The 17,656-nt window shown below is 47.7% G+C and overlaps 1 protein-coding gene across 1 annotated transcript in view; it reads left to right on the top strand.

Moving 5' to 3' along the window:
* Positions 1-17,656, top strand: part of LOC147081744 (carbamoyl-phosphate synthase [ammonia], mitochondrial-like) — a 191,891-nt gene that overhangs the window by 20,258 nt on the left and 153,977 nt on the right. The window contains exons 2-10 of the mRNA XM_085980727.1: positions 3,914-4,023; positions 8,026-8,170; positions 9,700-9,789; positions 11,137-11,193; positions 11,288-11,380; positions 11,851-11,940; positions 12,886-13,014; positions 13,192-13,298; positions 14,701-14,842. Coding sequence (XP_085836853.1) covers positions 3,914-4,023; positions 8,026-8,170; positions 9,700-9,789; positions 11,137-11,193; positions 11,288-11,380; positions 11,851-11,940; positions 12,886-13,014; positions 13,192-13,298; positions 14,701-14,842 — 963 coding nt within the window. The remainder of the gene's footprint in view (positions 1-3,913; positions 4,024-8,025; positions 8,171-9,699; positions 9,790-11,136; positions 11,194-11,287; positions 11,381-11,850; positions 11,941-12,885; positions 13,015-13,191; positions 13,299-14,700; positions 14,843-17,656) is intronic.

The following is a 17,656-nucleotide window of genomic DNA, read 5'->3' as shown; positions in this document are numbered from 1 at the left end:
GTCTAGGTCCAGGCATGTTGGTCTGAGGGCTCGCAGCAGCGCCTGCTGCTCAGCGTTTTGCGCCATCGGTTGATCAGCATCCGCAGCCAACATTTAACTTTGGTAATAAAATTGATGCACTATCAATTGCTACAAAAGACTGGAGATTGAGAAAGTAATAAACAGGCTTTTATTACCAAAGAACAGAGCATGCCTCTTGTGGTTGCCTGGTATCCAAAAGGGCTGGAGGCTTCTGAGCAGCGACCTTTATACCCAGCCATGAGGGTGGAGCCAGGGGCGGAGTCAGCTGAGGCATGCACAGACAAGTACAACAATATGCAAGAGTGAACAACAGTACTAACAGTGAACAACAATACTAACAACAGTGGTTTACCACAGAAGTACAATTTCAAAATTTGCTTGATGACACCAAATTGGGGTTGTAGTTAATACAGAGGAGGACTACAACAAAATACAAGAAGAGATTTTCAATTTACCCCCAGCCTCAACAGCTTTTTGGGGAGAGAGTTCCAGATTTCCACTACTCTGTCTGAAAGAATGCTTCCTGACATTACCCCTGAACAGGCTAGCTGTAATTTTAAGGTTATGCCCCCTTGTTATGGACTCTCCCACCAACAGTTTCTCTCTATTTACCCTATCAATTTGTTTAATCATAAACGCTTCAATTAGACCACCCCTTAATCTTCTTTACCAACATCTTGCATATAGTGCCTTTAACGTAGTAAAACATCCCAAGGTGCTTCACTGGAGCGTTGCCAAATAAAATTTGACAGAGTAGGGTAAAAGGTGGGAAGTGGTGTTCCATAAGGATCGGTGCTTGGACCACAGTGGGCCGAATGGCCTACTCCTGCTCCTATTTCTTATGTTCTTATGACACCGAGCCACATAAGGAGATATTAGGACAAGCGAACCAAAGCTTGGTCAAAGAGGCAGATTTTAAGGAGCGTCTTAAAGGAGGAGGAGGGAGAAATAGAGAGGAGGAGAGGTTTAGAGAGGGAATTCTAGAGTTTAGGACCTAGGCAGCTGAAATGGTAGTGATTTAAAGTAGGGGATGCGCAAGAGGCCAGAATCGGAGGAGTGCATATATCTCGGAGTGTTGTAGGGATGGAGGGGTTTACAGAGATAGGGAGGGGCGAGGCCATGAGGGATTGAATACAAGGATGAGAATTTTAAAGTTGAGGTATTGCTGGACTGGGAGCCACTGTAGGTCAGTGAGAACAGGGTAATGAGTGAATGGGACTTGGTGCGAATAGGCAGCAGAGTTTTGGATGAACTCGGGTTTATGGAGGGTGGAAGATGGGAAGCCATCCATGAGAGCATTAGAATAGTCATATCTAGAGGTAACAAAGGCATGGATGAGCTGAGGCAAGGGTGGAAACAGGCGATGTTATGGAGGTGGAAGTAGGCGGTCTTGGTGATGGCGCAGATATGTGGTCAGAAGCTCAGCTCGGGGTTAAATATGACACCAAGGTTGCGAATAGTCTGGTTTGGCCTCAGACAGTTGCCAGATGGAGTCGGTGACTAGGGAATGGAGTTTGTGGCAGGGCCTGAAGATAATGGCTTCGGTCTTCCCACTATTTAGTTGGAGGAAATTTCTGCTCGTCCAGTACTGGATGTTGGCCAAGCAGTCTGACAATTTAGACAGATTCGAGGGTACGTAATCTGTCCTCATAATTTAGTCCTTTTAGCCCCAGTATCATTCCGGTGAATCTGCGCTGCACCCCCTCCAAGGCCAATATATTCTTCCTGAGGTGCGGTGCCCAGAACAGTAATACTCTAAATGGGGTCTAGCCAGAGCTTTATATAACTGTAATGTAACTTTCACCCCTTTGTGTTCCAGCCCCCTTGTGATAAAGGCTAACAGGGAGCCAAAGCCACTGTACTCCTACAGACAGACTTAACTGCTCATAAATCACTCTGTTCCTGTCGGTGTTTTCTCCTATAGGTCCTGATATTTGCTTCTGAGTGTCTGAGCTCACTAGGCAGATAGAAATACTATTGCAAGAGTTTCATTAGTTGCGCGGGGCAAACTGCACAAGCATCTGGCCTCAGCCACCAGCTCAACTGGTGTAACTCCATTCCCTTATTACTTGTGATTTGTGACATGTGTTAAGAAAAATTTACTCTTCTCTGTTTGTTCAGTGGCTCTGATTTTTGTTGGGGTAGAATTCCACGAATATATCGGGATCCCCAAGTTGTAAAACTAAATGTAGATTTTTTTTTTTTTAAGTTTCAAAGATTATACTATGTCTGTTTAATGCTTTGCCCCGGTAAATAACAAGCGACACATCATTTCACGTACATTCACTGTATATTTGCTAGACAGGAGTTGAAGATAATGCAGTCACCTTCAAAACCATAGGATGATTATCAGAGCAGCAGTCTTTGATTTGAAATCTGCAAGCGTAGAGATTCAGTTGTAGAGCAGTGATGTGATCGGGGAAACCTGCGGGTCAGAAATTTTGGAGAAGTTTGAATGTAAAAAGGAGGATTAACTTAATAACGAGGGCTCAACCATTAAGGACCTGTCGGCAGAGCCTTAATCGGCATCCTGCTGTCCTTTTTAATTGCAGTTGTTCTTGGCCATAATACAGAATGTGCTTGCACCAATAGTCCTGGCCTTGGAGAGTGATGCCAAACTTTGGTGCTGCTCCTCTCTGGCGTTTGCTTTTTCTCTTGTCTGGTGCCATGACCGAAGTGGTGTGACTCACTGGGCCGGGTCAGGCATTCAACAGGTCACAGGAAGAGCAAGATCCACAGAAAACTCTTGAGCTTGGGAAGTTTCTCGTAAAGATTCTATATAAATGCAAGTTTTTGATGTCCGAAAAAGAAAGACAAAGGGAATGTATGTGTAAAGATAAGCGGGTAACATATAAAAGGGGATACTAAAGTATTTTAGCAACATATCTGTATGTTTTCATCCCAACGAGGAAGGAAGCAGTGCTGGATCTGGTTCTGGGGAATGAAGTAGGGCATGTTTCAGTGGGAGAGCATTTGGGGAACAGTGATCACAATATCATTAGGTTTACAGTAGTCATGGACAAGACAAGGAAAAATCAAATGTGAAAATACTCAAGGAGGAGGGCTAATTTCAGTGAGTTGAAAGGGGATCTGGCCCTGGTGGATGGAATCAAAGATTGGCAGGTAAAACTGTAAATGAACAATGGGAGGTCTTCAAAGGGGAGATAGTTTGTATAGAGTGTATGAGAATAGATTAGCAGGAAACCCAAAAGTATTTTTAAACATATAACTAGAGAAGGATGGGCCCGATTAAGGACCAAAAAGGAAATCTTCTTGTGGATGCAGAGGGCATGGCTGAGGTACTAAATGAGGACTTTGCAGCAGTCTTCACTAAAGAAGAGGATGCTGCCAATGCTGCAGTAAAGGAGGAGGTAGATACGATAAAAATAGATAAAGAGAAGGTATTTAAAAGTTTGGCAGTGCTTAAAGTAGAAAAGTTACCTGGTCTGGATGGGATATATCCTAGCTTGTTGAGGGAAGTAAGGGTGGAAATTTCAGAGGCCCTGGCCACAATCTTCCAATCCTCCTTAGATATAGGAGTGATGCCAGAGGACTGGAGGATTGCAAATGTTATACCCCTGTTTAAAAAAAGAGGAGAGCGATAAACCTGGCAATTACAGGCCAGTCAGCCTAATGTCGGTGGTTTAGACTTAGAGGCAATCACCCAGGACAACCTAGGTCATTCCCATTAAGTCATTGGGCATGGCCTTGACAGACATATTTATAATTGTGGTATAACAACAGAAAATGCTGGAAATACTCAGCAGGCCAGGCAGCATCCGTGGGGAGAGAAACAGAGTTAACGTTTCAGGTCTGGGACCCTTCATCAGAATTGTGGTATCCTGTTCTGTACATTGTATACAAAGTAACTGAAATGCTTGACTTTTTTTAGGCACAGACAGCACATTTGATCCTTGATGATGGAACAAAAATGAAAGGACTGTCTTTTGGGTACCCTCACTCAACTGCGGGAGAAGTCGTATTCAACACAGGGTTGGTTGGGTGAGTACAGCGTGACCTGGTTGGATATGTGGCTTTGTCTTTCTGCACACCACGTTCTACAAGATCTTTCCCCGATGGGGTGGGGAGATGGACATAGCCTTGCCACTTCTCATTTTGTTTTTGAGGTAGTGGAAATGTGAATGCATCTTGGGTTTTGGATTTCATTCTCCTTGCCCAGCGTACATGGCGCTTTTCCTCGCTCGCTGAGCCAGCATCTGGAACTGGCTGCATGGAAAATTGCAGCTATAACTTGCCTTGTGACTCTCCTGTAGCATGGTGTAATTGGATTTATAAGAACATAAGAAATAGGAGCAGGAATCGGCCATTTGGCCCTTTGAGCCTGCTACGCCATTCAATGAGATCATGGCTGATCTTCTACCTCAACTCCACTTTCCTGCACTATCCCCATATCCCTTTATTCCCTTAGCATTCAAAAATCTATCGATCTCTGTCTTGAATATACTCAACAACTGAGCCTCCACAGCCCTCTGGGGTAGAGAATTCCAAAGATTCCCCACCCTCTGAGTGATGAAATTTCTCCTCATCTCAGTCCTAAATGGCCGACCCCTTATTCTGAGACTGTGACCCCTGGTTCTAGACTCCCCAGCCAGGGGAAACATCCTCCCTGCATCTACCCTGTCAAACCCTGTAAGAATTTTGTATGTTTCAATGAGATCACCTCTCATTCTTCTAAACTCGAGAGAATATAGGCCGAGCCTACTCAATCTCTCCTCATAGGACAATCCCCCCATCCCAGGAATTAGTCTGGTGAACCTTCGTTGCACTCCCTCTATGGCAAGTATATTCTTCCTTAGATAAGGAGACCGAAACTGTACACAATACTCCAGGTGTGGTCTCACCAGGGCCCTATATAATTGCAGTAAGACGTCTTTACTCTTATACTTCAATCCTCTTGCAATAAAGGCCAACATACCATTTGCTTTCCTAATTGATTTTGGGCCGCTTGGTGCAGTGACCTTCAACCATGGCAGATACATGGTCAGGATCGAAAGTCGCTCTCGGCATTTGGCACTTCAGATGCTGGGAGAACAATATCTGCCTGCTGTGCTCTCCATCTTTGCTGAAGCCAGCTCCCATATCCTGAAAGTAGAATCATATACCCTTAAAAGTGATCAACTCCCCACAAAACCAACCACCCCTCTCTCCCACCGCCCCCCCCGGCCAACGACACATCATTGAATGAGGTCTGACATAATTAAGAAAACCAAGGTGGCAGTCCAGTCCTCAGTGACGAGGGGTGGTGGCAGAATCACCTCTTCCATTAGATCCAGATGGTATGAAAGTCTCCTTTTTATCTGTTGGTGCAAGGGTTCTACATGAAAAAATTGGACAGTCATTCCAGTTTCGAGTGGAGATGAGCTCGATGCTGCCTCCAGTCTGGCACCAGCACTAAATTAGTAATGTCACTCAGAGATCATAAAGACTGGCATGAGAAGCAGTAAAATGCCTCACTTCTCCAATAGGGGTGCTGTTCTGAGTTGTGGCTCATGTATGTTGATAGGACAGTGCAGAGGGGAGTTTTTTCTGCACCTGACTCATGCTGTACCCAAACCTGGGTGTGCTCGATGCTGGTGCTGGGTGCCTGAAATGTAAAGTGTTCCAGCTCTACTCAAAGCACTGCTTTGCACTGGGAATCCCTCTAATCCTATTCTATGAAGAGGAAATTTGAGACAATGGAGGTGGTTAGTGTAAGGCATCACACAAGATGTTTCTTCTCTACAAGCACATAGTCACTCACTAACGTATACAAACTAAAAAGGTCTTGCTTAGTCTTCTACCCGTCAGTGCCTCAGAAGCCTGCACTCTACCTTTTCCCCCCCACCCGGAGGCAATTGGGGAAATGTGTCAAATGCTGGCTGAAGACCTGCAAAGCAGTCCCAGAAAACAGCAAAACTGCCTTCACTTTCTTTGTGCCTGTATCCTTTCAACCAGCAGTGCGTGACTTTCATCGCATTCGTCAGGCAACAGCTCCCCATCGCAACCAGAAGCTCACTGGTGCTGTGTTCAGGAGGGCCGAGTCATTCATATACTTCCCAGTGGAAGCAGACAGACGGAGAGCAACGCAGCTCTCCAGATTGCCAATCTTGCCAGCGATGCCCACATCCTGAGAATGGGGGGGGGGGGGAAAGATGGATGCAGCTGGGCAGCCAGAGAAAGGACTGCACAACTGAGCCCAGTGCTTTCAGTGAATAAAGTTTGATTCGCCAAAAGAAGTAATTTCACACGTCCCTGTTTCCCCTCCCCCCCCACTTGGTGACCTCCAGTTCCTTCATGAGGCAGATGTTTGCATCTTCCAAACCCCAATATTGAGAGCATACACATGATTTTGAACACACATTTAATCTTTCCTGAACCTTCTCTGCTGCAAGGAGAACAACCCCAGCTTCTGAAGTCCCACATCCCTGGTACCATTCTAGTACATTTCCTCTGCACCCCAAGGCCTTGACATCCTTCCTAAAGTGTGGTGTTCAGAATTGAATAATATTCCAGCTGGGGCCTAACAAGTGATTTATAAAGGTTTACCATAACATCCTTGTTTTTGTACTCTGCCTCTGTTTATAAAGCGAAGTATATGCTTTTTTAACAGCCTTCTCAACTTGTCCCGCCACCTTCAAAGCTTTGTGTACTTACACCCCCAGGTCTCTCTCTTCCTGCACCCCCTTTAAAATTGTACCATTTAGTTTATATTGCTGCGCCTCATTCTTCCTTCCAAACATCAATTCACACCTCACTGCATTAAATTTCATCTCCCATGTGTCTGCCCATTTCACCAGCCTGTCTATGTCCTTCTGAAGACTGTTACTATCCACCTCACCGTTTCCTACATTCCAAGCTTTGTGTTATCTGCAACCTTTGAAATTATACGAAACTGGCTAAGGACAGAAAGCAGTGAGTAACGGTGAATGGTTGTGTTTCAGACTGGAGGGAAGTATACAGTGGTGTTTCCCAGGGGTTGGTATTAGGACCACTGCTCTTTTTGAAGTCCAGGTCATTAATATATATCAAAAAGAGCAGTGGTCCTAATACCGACCCCTGGGGACACCACTGTATACCTCCCCACAGTCTGAAAAACAACTGTTCGCCACTGCACTCTGCTTTCTGTCCTTAGCCAATTTTGTATCCACACAGTCGCTGTCCTTTTAATCCCAAATGCTTCAATTTTGCTAACATTATTTATATGAATGGAAAACAAGAGGTCCCAGCGTTACGCTTATCCTACCAATCGGAAAACATGCATTTACCCCACTCTTTGCCTTGTATCTCCTCTATTATCTGTGGCTACATTTTTAAAATTCCATGGGGGAAAAATTCGGTTGCTTTGCGCCTCCCATTAGCGCCCCCCCCCTCGGGGTGCAAAGCACCTAGTGCCTGGGTATGGCTCCAAGCTGTTGCTGCAGCTGGAAACCAGTGCTGATCCCTCTTCTCGCCAGCCAGCCAGCAATGGAAATCTGTTGGAAGGAAAAGCTCTCAGTATTTACATCAGATTACTCGACAGCTCCCCACGGCGGCCCAGTTGAGATCAGAATCTCAGCAGGTGGATGCAGACTCGTGTCCCGTCACTAGACTGCAGAGCAGGTTTACACATTCCTCAGAGTGGCAAGCCAATGTTTGGTGTTAAGGTCCTTCCAGAAAGTCAGTGAGTATCCCAGCATTATGTGGTATCCCAGTAGTGTTGGTTTGACAACTCCCTGTTCGCTCCATCTGTGCTTCATCTAAGGCTCTTATCCAGTATCCTGCAGTTTGGTAAAGCCTTTATTAAAATAAGGGTACCAGCTTTTGGTATCCTGGTTAACATTCCGCCATCATCCACAAACGGATAAACTGGCCTTTCAACTCATTACTGTATGTGGGATCTTGCTGTGTGCCAAATGAGTGGGACTTGCCGACATTAAAAACCGCTCTTGGGAAATACTTATAATGGTAAGGTACTTGAGAAGTTTCTTTATTTGTGATTGACGGCGAGCTTTTTTAACTTTTTAGCTACCCTGAGACCTTGACGGACCCAAGCTATAGAGGACAGATCCTGACCCTCACATCCCCCATGGCAGGAAACTACGGGGTCCCAGATACAAAGAAATTGGATGAATTGGGGTTAATGAAATATGTAGAATCTGAATTTATCCAGGTAATGTCTGTTAGTACCTGAATGGGTAATTGATAAGTGGGCAGGTTTATTGATCTGCTGAATAAATATTATTAACATTACGGTGTTGAAATATATGATCAAACTCTTTATTTGCTATTCATGGGTAAACTGGTCACATAAAAATGGTATTGAAGTGGTGAACAGAGTTTGGGAATTGTGAGGGTTAGAGAAGCACTAGTTACTGTATTCACCGTGTGGTTTTGAGAATGGTGGGGTTAGAAATGATTTTGTTTAAGCCTGGGTCCTTGCAGTCCATGATCCAAGGACCAGTAATCCTTGTGCTGACAAGCATTTGTTTGAGGCATGTTTCCAACATGCCCAGATACGCCAAGATTCAAAAGTTATAACGGTAGCATACCTGCAGCCAGACTTGAGATCTCCGTGGTGGTCCTCAGCTCAGTCGGGAGGTCATTACGCGGATATAGGTTGTGGAGTCCCCATAGATGTCCCCAGGATTGGCGCGCGCTCTCATTACTCCGTGAAATGCTGATGCTGAGAATTGGGCCTTGAGCACATTGTACGATTCCACTTGTCCGAGCTCATTCTCACTCATTTTTCGCCAAGTGTTCCCTTCTGAAACTCATTGACTGACTCTTCCCCAGCCGACTCCTGCAGTGGCTGTGTCCATGGAGCTTGCCATTGCAGGGTGCTGTGAGCAGCTCGGTTGGGTGCTGTTGCCTTCTGCTATTGGGTACCGAGAGGAGCAGAAGAAGACCATACTGGCAGGAGGACCCCCTCGAAATACAGCTTCATGTGGGAACAGATTGCACTGCATTAGACCAAAGTGCTGCACTGACTGAGTGACTGAAAAATGAGATAAAAAATGACAAGGGAACAATACCAACCACCGACTCCCCTCCCCTTCTGCTCAAGTGTCTCTGAGCCCACAAAGTAATTGGCCTTCTCATTGTTAGGAATACAGAGTTGAAGCTATGGTGACTCCTTCCTCTCCTGCCTATACATGCTGCCTCCTGTAAGCAAAGGGATATCTACTGGATGGAGGATTGAGAAGATTTGTGCCACCAAAGTGCCCAAGTCCTGGGAGTGTTTGATGGGACAGTGTAGAGGGAGCTTTACTCTGTATCTAACTCGTGCTGTACCTGCCCTGGGAGTGTTTGATGGGACAGTGTAGAGGGAGCTTTACTCTGTATCTAACCCGTGCTGTACCTGCCCTGGGAGTGTTTGATGGGACAGTGTAGAGGGAGCTTTACTCTGTATCTAACCCGTGCTGTACCTGCCCTGGGAGTGTTTGATGGGACAATGTAGAGGGAGCTTTACTCTGTATCTAACTCGTGCTGTACCTGCCCTGGGAGTGTTTGATGGGACAGTGTAGAGGGAGCTTTACTCTGTATCTAATGTGTGCCATGCATTGATTGGAGGCTGATTGCTTACTGTGGATACTGGAAATGGATGGCACTCTCAGTGATGAGCACAAGGATTCACTTTCGGATGGAACTGTCACATGGGCATTAAGTGCTTGGAGTAATCTCTTGTTTTGGTATTTCTAGGTTTCTGGATTACTAGTGCAGGATTACAGCCATGAATATAGTCACTGGAACTCTGTTAAATCACTTGGCGAGTGGTTACATGAAGAAAAGGTATGTTACTCTTTCCCCTCCAATTTGCCCCCCTCCTTTTTGCTGCGGTCCAGATTCAAGGTGCCAAACCCCCTCTAATGCATTGTCCTATTGGCCATTCTCCATTCGTGAATGCGGGTGGCAGGGCCCTCCGTTTGGGGTGCAGGTTTCACCTCTGACCCGGATGTGCATTTGCATGCAACGTCCAGCAAGGGCATATGTACCACAGCTGATGTCCCCTCTCCCTAACCCAGAGGCACTGAGGCTCATTGTAGCACTACTCCTGCTGCCCGGCTGAGATTAGATCTCTGTCTAGGGGGTCTGTATTGTTCATTTACATATTGCCTTTACTCCTGAGCCATCTGAGGATCTCGAAGCTGCAGCTCAATGTCCAACTGTTCTTTGGAAGTGGCATAATATGGGTGTGACTGTGTGCGTAGCAGTATTGTAAATGGGTTTGTGAATCTTTCCTCTCTATTTCTTATTTCTTATTAAATTATAAATGCTTTCTGGAACACATCTTATTTCCACTGGTTGGTGAGTCAGTAGCTGGTGTCATAAATGTAAGCTCCTCCCCAAAAGAATGAAGGGAGGAGAGAATATTGTTTTTAGGTAGCAGGTTGTTGAGACTTGAGGGGGCAGATTAGCTGCCTGTGCCTGGAACCTGGGGCAGAACCAGAGATTCTACCCTGTCTGCTTGGTGCAACCATTTTCCAGAAGGGGAGCTATTGGTGGATCTTCCAACGTGCCCCCGCCCCTCCCCCCACATCAAGGGAATGTATTGGCGGAGTTCCTGGGAATTCCAGTCATTATGCCTTTAATAGGCTTCAGGGAAGGTCGTGCTAGATGGGAGTTGCTGGGAGTTTTGAGGCCTTCTGAAACACTCCAAACCTTTACCAGAGGGAATGGATTACCTTAATTGGAGGCACAATGACCTCTTTTGGAAGACTGCAAGAACATTTTTCTCCTCTTTGTCCCTGTTGTGTCTATTTATTCCCAACGAATGTTGATGAAGTTAGGAATGGTCAGCATTTTATTTTCCCTGTGTTGACTCTGCTGGGGTGCTTGGGCTCTCACTGGTTGTCCTACAGTAAATGGTATGTGGCCATTATCTGAGCCTTGATGGTGAGCTGGAGGTGTGTCTTCGAATGTGGGGAGCACACATTGCAGTTGAGCTCAGTCCTGCCCTCGCTCGATGACAAACAGAATACATCGTTCTGGCCTCAGCTTGCAGCACCCTTATAGTCAGCATCTCAAGTTGTCTCTGAGGGGAAGAGTTGGAATTGGGAAGGAAATGCAGTTTGGGCTAAAACTGACTTTGTTCTTTCTGGTGACTTGTTTCATGGAACATGTTTTCTTGTTGAACAGATCCCAGCCCTTTACGGAATAGACACAAGAATGCTCACAAAGATTATCCGGGATAAGGTAATCAGTTTGGTGAAATTCTTGCAACAAATTGAGTTTTGCTTCCAGTCATTTAATAAACATATTACATGCATTTTTAAAAACATCTTCACAGGGAACAATCCTCGGTAAAATTGAGTTTGAAGGTGATCTTGTAGAATTTGTAGATCCCAACCTGCGAAACCTAATGGCAGAAATATCAACCAAAGTAAGTTTCGTAGCTTGTGTTTGAAGACTTGCCTATAAATGTCTTACTAACAGCTTGTATTTTCCTCCCATCCACTTTGACAGGTTTGCAAAGCTTAATCTCCTCATAGCTATGGGGTTATTCCACAAGTGTTTGTGGCAATCTTGGGGGCTCCCCTGCTTGTGGTGCAGGATTGAAAAGTCCCCTGCCCCCCCTCCCCCAACCTTACAGCTTGCATCTAGGCTGAGCTGGAATTGCACTATTCAGTATCAGCATGGTGTTACTATGCTTGGGTGAAATCCCCTTGATTAGGGCGACCAACCTGCTCAGAATAACTGAGATGGTGTCTTGTTGGACTTGTGCCCATTGGAGCTGGTGAGTGTGTAAAGTATTTGTACACGTGATGCCGTTCCATGTTGTTGAGATTTTACTAGTGAACATTTGGTTTGAGTGATTTGTTCCATGTGTTACATCTCTCTGTCCTTCAACAGGAAATTAAAGTCTACGGGAAAGGGAATGCAATCAAAATTGTAGCAGTGGACTGTGGTATAAAACACAACATAATCCGACTTCTTGTGAAGGTATCTACACCTGTCCCTCACCCTCGCCCAACAGCACTCTGTATTTAGCTATAGTCGCACTGTTACTCCACTCTGTTGGGGCCATTTAGCACCTCCACTTTCTGCAACAGCATGCCTTTAAAACTCTCCTGGTTTCCTTTGGTGGGGGGAGGGTAAGGTTTATGGATGGGCCGTTAGTGTCCCAACCTTTGTCTGTAAAATCCATGGGCCGTGACACGCTCTGGGAATGTTAGTGTATGAATACTCAGTCCAGGGGCCGTGACACGCTCTGGGAATGTTAGTGTACAAATACTCAGTCCCTTTGTGTGAAATTCCATTGTCTGCTAAAAATGCATCAATATTTGTGCAAATATCAGCACAATGTGATTTCAGTGCAATGGAGCCTTTGTCCCCAGGGGTGTCCCGGTGCTGGCTTGTACTGGCTCCAGTTTCCAGGAACATCCTGGTGCTGGCTTGTGCCAGGTCTGGTTTCCAGGGTTATCCCAGCACTGCCTTGTGCTGGCTCCGGTTTCCAGGAATATCCCAGCGCTGGCTTGTACTGGTCTGGTTCCGGGGATATCTCAAGCCCTCTGGAACCTCTCCCAAGTGGCCATTCCTGAGGTGTGATCCCAGGCGGTGAGTTAACGGGCTATGTGATTGTGGAGGACCTCGCTGCCAAGCCTCAGAGGTGCTAACTGCTGACCTGCGGAGATCAGCATACACAACACACCCCAGAGGTGGCACCTGTGTGACCCACTCCTACCTGGGCCGATGACTTTTCCCCACTAGCTCTTTGACTGAGCTGAAGTGGGGCTTGAGGGGAAAGCTGCTATGTGAAGCCAGAGGAAATCTCTTTTTTTGTAACAAATGACTGATTATAACAGTTTACAATAGGCTACCAAATGAATGATCTTCTAATGAGGCCCAAAGAATATGGTAGTAAATGCTGCTTTTTTTCTTTTCCAGAGAGGTGTTGAATTACATTTAGTTCCGTGGGATTGTGATTTTACTAACATGGAGTACGATGGACTCTTCCTATCCAACGGCCCAGGAGATCCCACGTTGGCCGGACAACTGGTCGCAAACATACACAAGGTGTGGGCTTCACTTGATTCTATGTAAACACATTATTGTATGTAACTGCCTGTTCGATGTTTCAGTGTGGCCAGTGCAGGGTTGTGGTGCTGAGAGTGCACTGCCTCATTTCTGGAGGCGCACCCTCGCGCCATCCTTTCACTGTAACTGATGGTTGCTTTTTGCACCGTCCTTTAGGTAATTGGAAGCAATCGGCCAGAGCCGGTGTTCGGTATCTGTATGGGGAATCAGCTGACTGCATTGGCTGTCGGTGCCAATTGCTACAAACTACCGATGGGAAACAGGTACCAGAAACCTTGGGGCTATCTCCTGTAACCGTCGTTGCTGCAGTCTTTTTCCCCCAATTTTTCTCGCTTCTCTTCAGATTGCATTGGCTCTTTCTGTGTATGGTGCGGTAGTGCAGTGCTTGTGGTACTGGGCTAGCAACCCAGAGTTTAAATCCCACCATGGCAGCTCATGAAATTCAATTCAATAAATCTGGTGATTTGTTTTTGCACTAACATCAGGAAATTGACTCTGAAAGCTGGTGGATTTTTACAACAAGCCAGTGGGTTCGCTATGTTAGTCAGGGAAGGGACCCTACGACCCCTACGCAGTCTGACCGCCCTGACTCCAATCTTGCACTATGTCACTCTGTCTCTATGCCCCATTTTACAAGAAGACCTTCCAGTGGGCACTTCTCCCACCAGTCAGGCTTCAGATTTTGCCTTGGCCCAGTCCAAGACCTAAAAACTGCAGGTCCCTCCTTGATCTTCAATGTTCTCCTGCCCCTTTTAAATGGAGTGGTGGTCCCGCAGCAATGCAGCCAGAGTTTTTCTGTGGGTGGGGGGGGCAGGGGGTGAGGGGGGGGTTGGTGATGTGGTGGGGTGGGCAGGTGGCCTACCACTCACTGGTGGGGAACCTGCCCTGCCTCAGTTAGTGCCTACCCCAGAAATTGGGTCAGGATCGCAGCAAGGTCTGGATAGCCGGTGGAACTCTCAGCCCAATCCTCTTCCGACAGGGAGAGGAAATTCCAGGCCTAATGGTCTGAAAAGGGCAGGATAAAAATAGGCCTCTGTAGCTGAAGCTCAAGAATCATTGACTCTACCAGCACCAGAAGGAGCTGTCCATCTTGGGACAATATCAAAATTATTGATTTAGAATGGGAGGATTATCGACCAATTTATTGAAGCATGCTCTTTTTCTCGAGGGGCGGTAATGGTACTCGTTGGGGTGCTGTAGTGTTGGCAGTTTAATGTAGTCGCCCATGGCCAACTAGGAAATGGGGCTGAAACTGCCCAAACCTGCTTCCCACAGGACCCGAACATCCAGCCGAGAGCCAACACATTCGACTTCTCGGCCTGGGCTCTAAATGAGTGACCATATTTGCAGTTTGGCCTGAAGTCTTCTGTTCTAGCAGAACTTGAACCTATACTTCCATCAGCCAAGTGTACAGACTCCTGAGTACAGTGCAGCCAAGGTGCTCCCATAGCCTACACCAACAGTGACCCAGGTTACAGTTCAGTGCTGCACCCATCAGTACTTACCCATTGGGCCATGGAGGGTGGAGCTGGCTGCTATTTAGGAACTGCGAGCGATGTGAAATGAGGCTGGTGGTGGAAAATAATCTTTGTTGGGAAGTGCCTGAACACGCTGATGGATTTTTCTAAAATGCCTGCCTACCAAACTGCTGGTTCTTTTCTACAGAGGACAGAACCAGCCCGTGGTGAATGTAATGAATGGCCAGGCATTCATCACTGCTCAGAACCATGGATACGCCATCGATAGTTCAACTCTGCCGGAAGGATGGAAGCCGATGTTTGTAAATGCTAACGACGGCACCAATGAGGTAAGCAGAGGCCGAGAAGCAATGATATTGCCAGATGAACAAGTGCTCTTGTGCTGTATATTTGTTAAATAATGCATTATGTTTCATTGACTCCCCGAGGGCTGTCTTGCTTAAGCCAATGAGCAGCTGAGCCATACAGATCAAGAAAATCCCAGATTTAATGGTGGTCCGTGCCGAGTGCGGAGGTAGGTCGGGTGGTCCGTGCCGAGTGCGGAGGTAGGTCGGGTGGTCCGTGCCGAGTGCGGAGGTAGGTCGGGTGGTCCGTGCCGAGTGCGGAGGTAGGTCGGGTGGTCCGTGCCGAGTGCGGAGGTAGGTCGGGTGGTCCGTGCCGAGTGCGGAGGTAGGTTGGGTGGTCCGTGCGGAGGTAGGTCGGGTGGTCCGTGCCGAGTGCGGAGGTAGGTCGGGTGGTCCGTGCCGAGTGCGGAGGTAGGTCGGGTGGTCCGTGCCGAGTGCGGAGGTAGGTCGGGTGGTCCGTGCCGAGTGCGGAGGTAGGTCGGGTGGTCCGTGCCGAGTGCGGAGGTAGGTTGGGTGGTCCGTGCGGAGGTAGGTCGGGTGGTCCGTGCCGAGTGCGGAGGTAGGTCGGGTGGTCCGTGCCGAGTGCGGAGGTAGGTTGGGTGGTCCGTGCGGAGGTAGGTCGGGTGGTCCGTGCCGAGTGCGGAGGTAGGTCGGGTGGTCCGTGCCGAGTGCCGAGGTAGGCCGGGTGGTCCGTGCCGAGTGCGGAGGTAGGCCGGGTGGTCCGTGCCGAGTGCGGAGGTAGGTCGGGTGGTCCGTGCCGAGTGCCGAGGTAGGCCGGGTGGTCCGTGCCGAGTGCCGAGGTAGGCCGGGTGGTCCGTGCCGAGTGCCGAGGTAGGCCGGGTGGTCCGTGCCGAGTGCCGAGGTAGGCCGGGTGGTCCGTGCCGAGTGCCGAGGTAGGCCGGGTGGTCCGTGCCGATTGCGGAAGTCTGTCTTTGTGAGGGTGCCACAGATTATTCCTGGTCCTCTTTGTTCTCCATTGACCCTTACTGGAAGTGCAAAAGTGTGGACTTCAGATGAGGCAGGGTCAGGCCCAGTTGTGATGCCCTCAATGGTCGCATAGTCTGCCAAAGCTCTCTGTCTAGACTCCAGTGTTGAGACTGAGCAGTTGGGTGAAGGGGCCCAGTGCCTGGGGAATCAGCAGCTTTGGTATAGGGAGGGGGGAAAATGCTCGATTCGGGGTAGGTGAGGAAGGAATAGCTCTGTGTGCCAGCTAATACTATTGAACTCTGGACTGGTGTAATTGAGTTCAAAGCTTCCCCTTGTACCACTCCCTGTGGTGATTCCAAGACACAGGAAACTCTCAACAGCCATGATAATGGCAGATGGTATTAGCAAGTGATGAGAGCTGGAGGCCCAAACCGAAGGGCACAATGGAATTGTTGGGTGTGTGAACTCCGAACTCAAACAGTAAAAATGATGGGATGGAATTTCCTGTCCATTGGTGCCGGAAGGCTTAATGTGGTGCAAAAGGTTAAGGAAATCTGGGTGCAAGTGAGTCGTGCCCATTCTTGAGCAATGCCTGAATTTCCTTGCTCTTTTACACCTGTCTATCAATCTCTGCTCCCCCCACCCCCCGAATTTCCTTGCTCTATTGCACCCGTCTATCAATCTGTGCTTCCCCCCCACCCCCCACTCCCCGCGAATGCCTCTCCACTCATTAGAATAGCTCCGCCCCAGGCTAAAGACCCCTACATGTGAATTTCCTGCAATTATGCTGGTTTAAAATTAAGCCCAGAATATTGGGTGCAGCAGGAAACGGTCACTTTCTGCTGCTTTATTGCAATTTTTTTCTTTTATCCTCACGGAAACCTGCCCTGCCTTTTCTGTTTCTTGGATTGCATTTTTATGGAATCAGTAAAAATCGCATTAAAAAATGAGAGATGGTCAGATGGCTTGAGGTGGTGGAAATAGACATCGGCAAACTAGGTGTACGAATGGGCATCATTTCAAGTGTAACTTCCTAGTGACATTCCCACAGGAAATTTCACTCTACAAACCTAGAAACAGGAAATTCCATCCTGCTTTGAAAGTTTCTGAGGCCTAAAATTGGGGCAACGGACTTGACTGCCAGCAAATTCTGGTGTAAGCTGTTTCGTCTCAAAAATGAATGCCCAAATTTGCCCCTGGGGACCCAAGTTCCGAACATATTTAACGGTGGCACATCAGCCCTAGATTTCCTGTGTTTACACTCTCAATGCACCAGGGGTAAGTTGGAATGAGAAATATAAGGTGCAGCTGTTCCAGGATCAGCTCAAGCCAGTGGCAGCAGGGGATTTGAGAGCCAGAAGACAGCTGGAGGTTGGAGTAACGATTACCACAGGTGGGAACCACCCTTCGGAGCGGAGCAAGTATGGTACTCCCCATGATATACAAACAGCAAGTGCTGGAAACACTCAGCAGGTCAGGCAGCATCTGTTGATAGAACAGACAAGTTAACCATTTCCAGTGTGGACCCCTCGGTGATACACCGTGCCGGCAGGGGCGGGTGTGGACCCCTCGGTGATACACCGTGCCGGCAGGGGTGGGTGGTGACCCCTCGGTGATACACCGTGCCGGCAGGGGCAGGTGTGGACCCCTCGGTGATACACCGTGCCGACAGGGGCAGGTGTGGACCCCTCGGTGATACACCGTGCCGACAGGGGCGGGTGTGGGTTGGGTAAGAATGTGGCAGATGGAATATAAGTGTGAAGTTATCCACTTTGGTAGGGGAAATAGAAAAGCAGAATATGTTTTAAATGGTGAGAGATTGGGAAATGTTGGTGTTCGGAGGGACCTGGGTGACCTTGTACACAAATCACT

The sequence above is a fragment of the Somniosus microcephalus genome, unplaced genomic scaffold (genome assembly GCF_052327205.1).
Source record: "Somniosus microcephalus isolate GS21.2 unplaced genomic scaffold, FLI_Smic_1.0 scaffold457, whole genome shotgun sequence".
Taxonomy (NCBI): Eukaryota; Metazoa; Chordata; class Chondrichthyes; order Squaliformes; family Somniosidae; genus Somniosus; species Somniosus microcephalus.
This window is presented reverse-complemented; position numbering and strand designations above follow the sequence as displayed.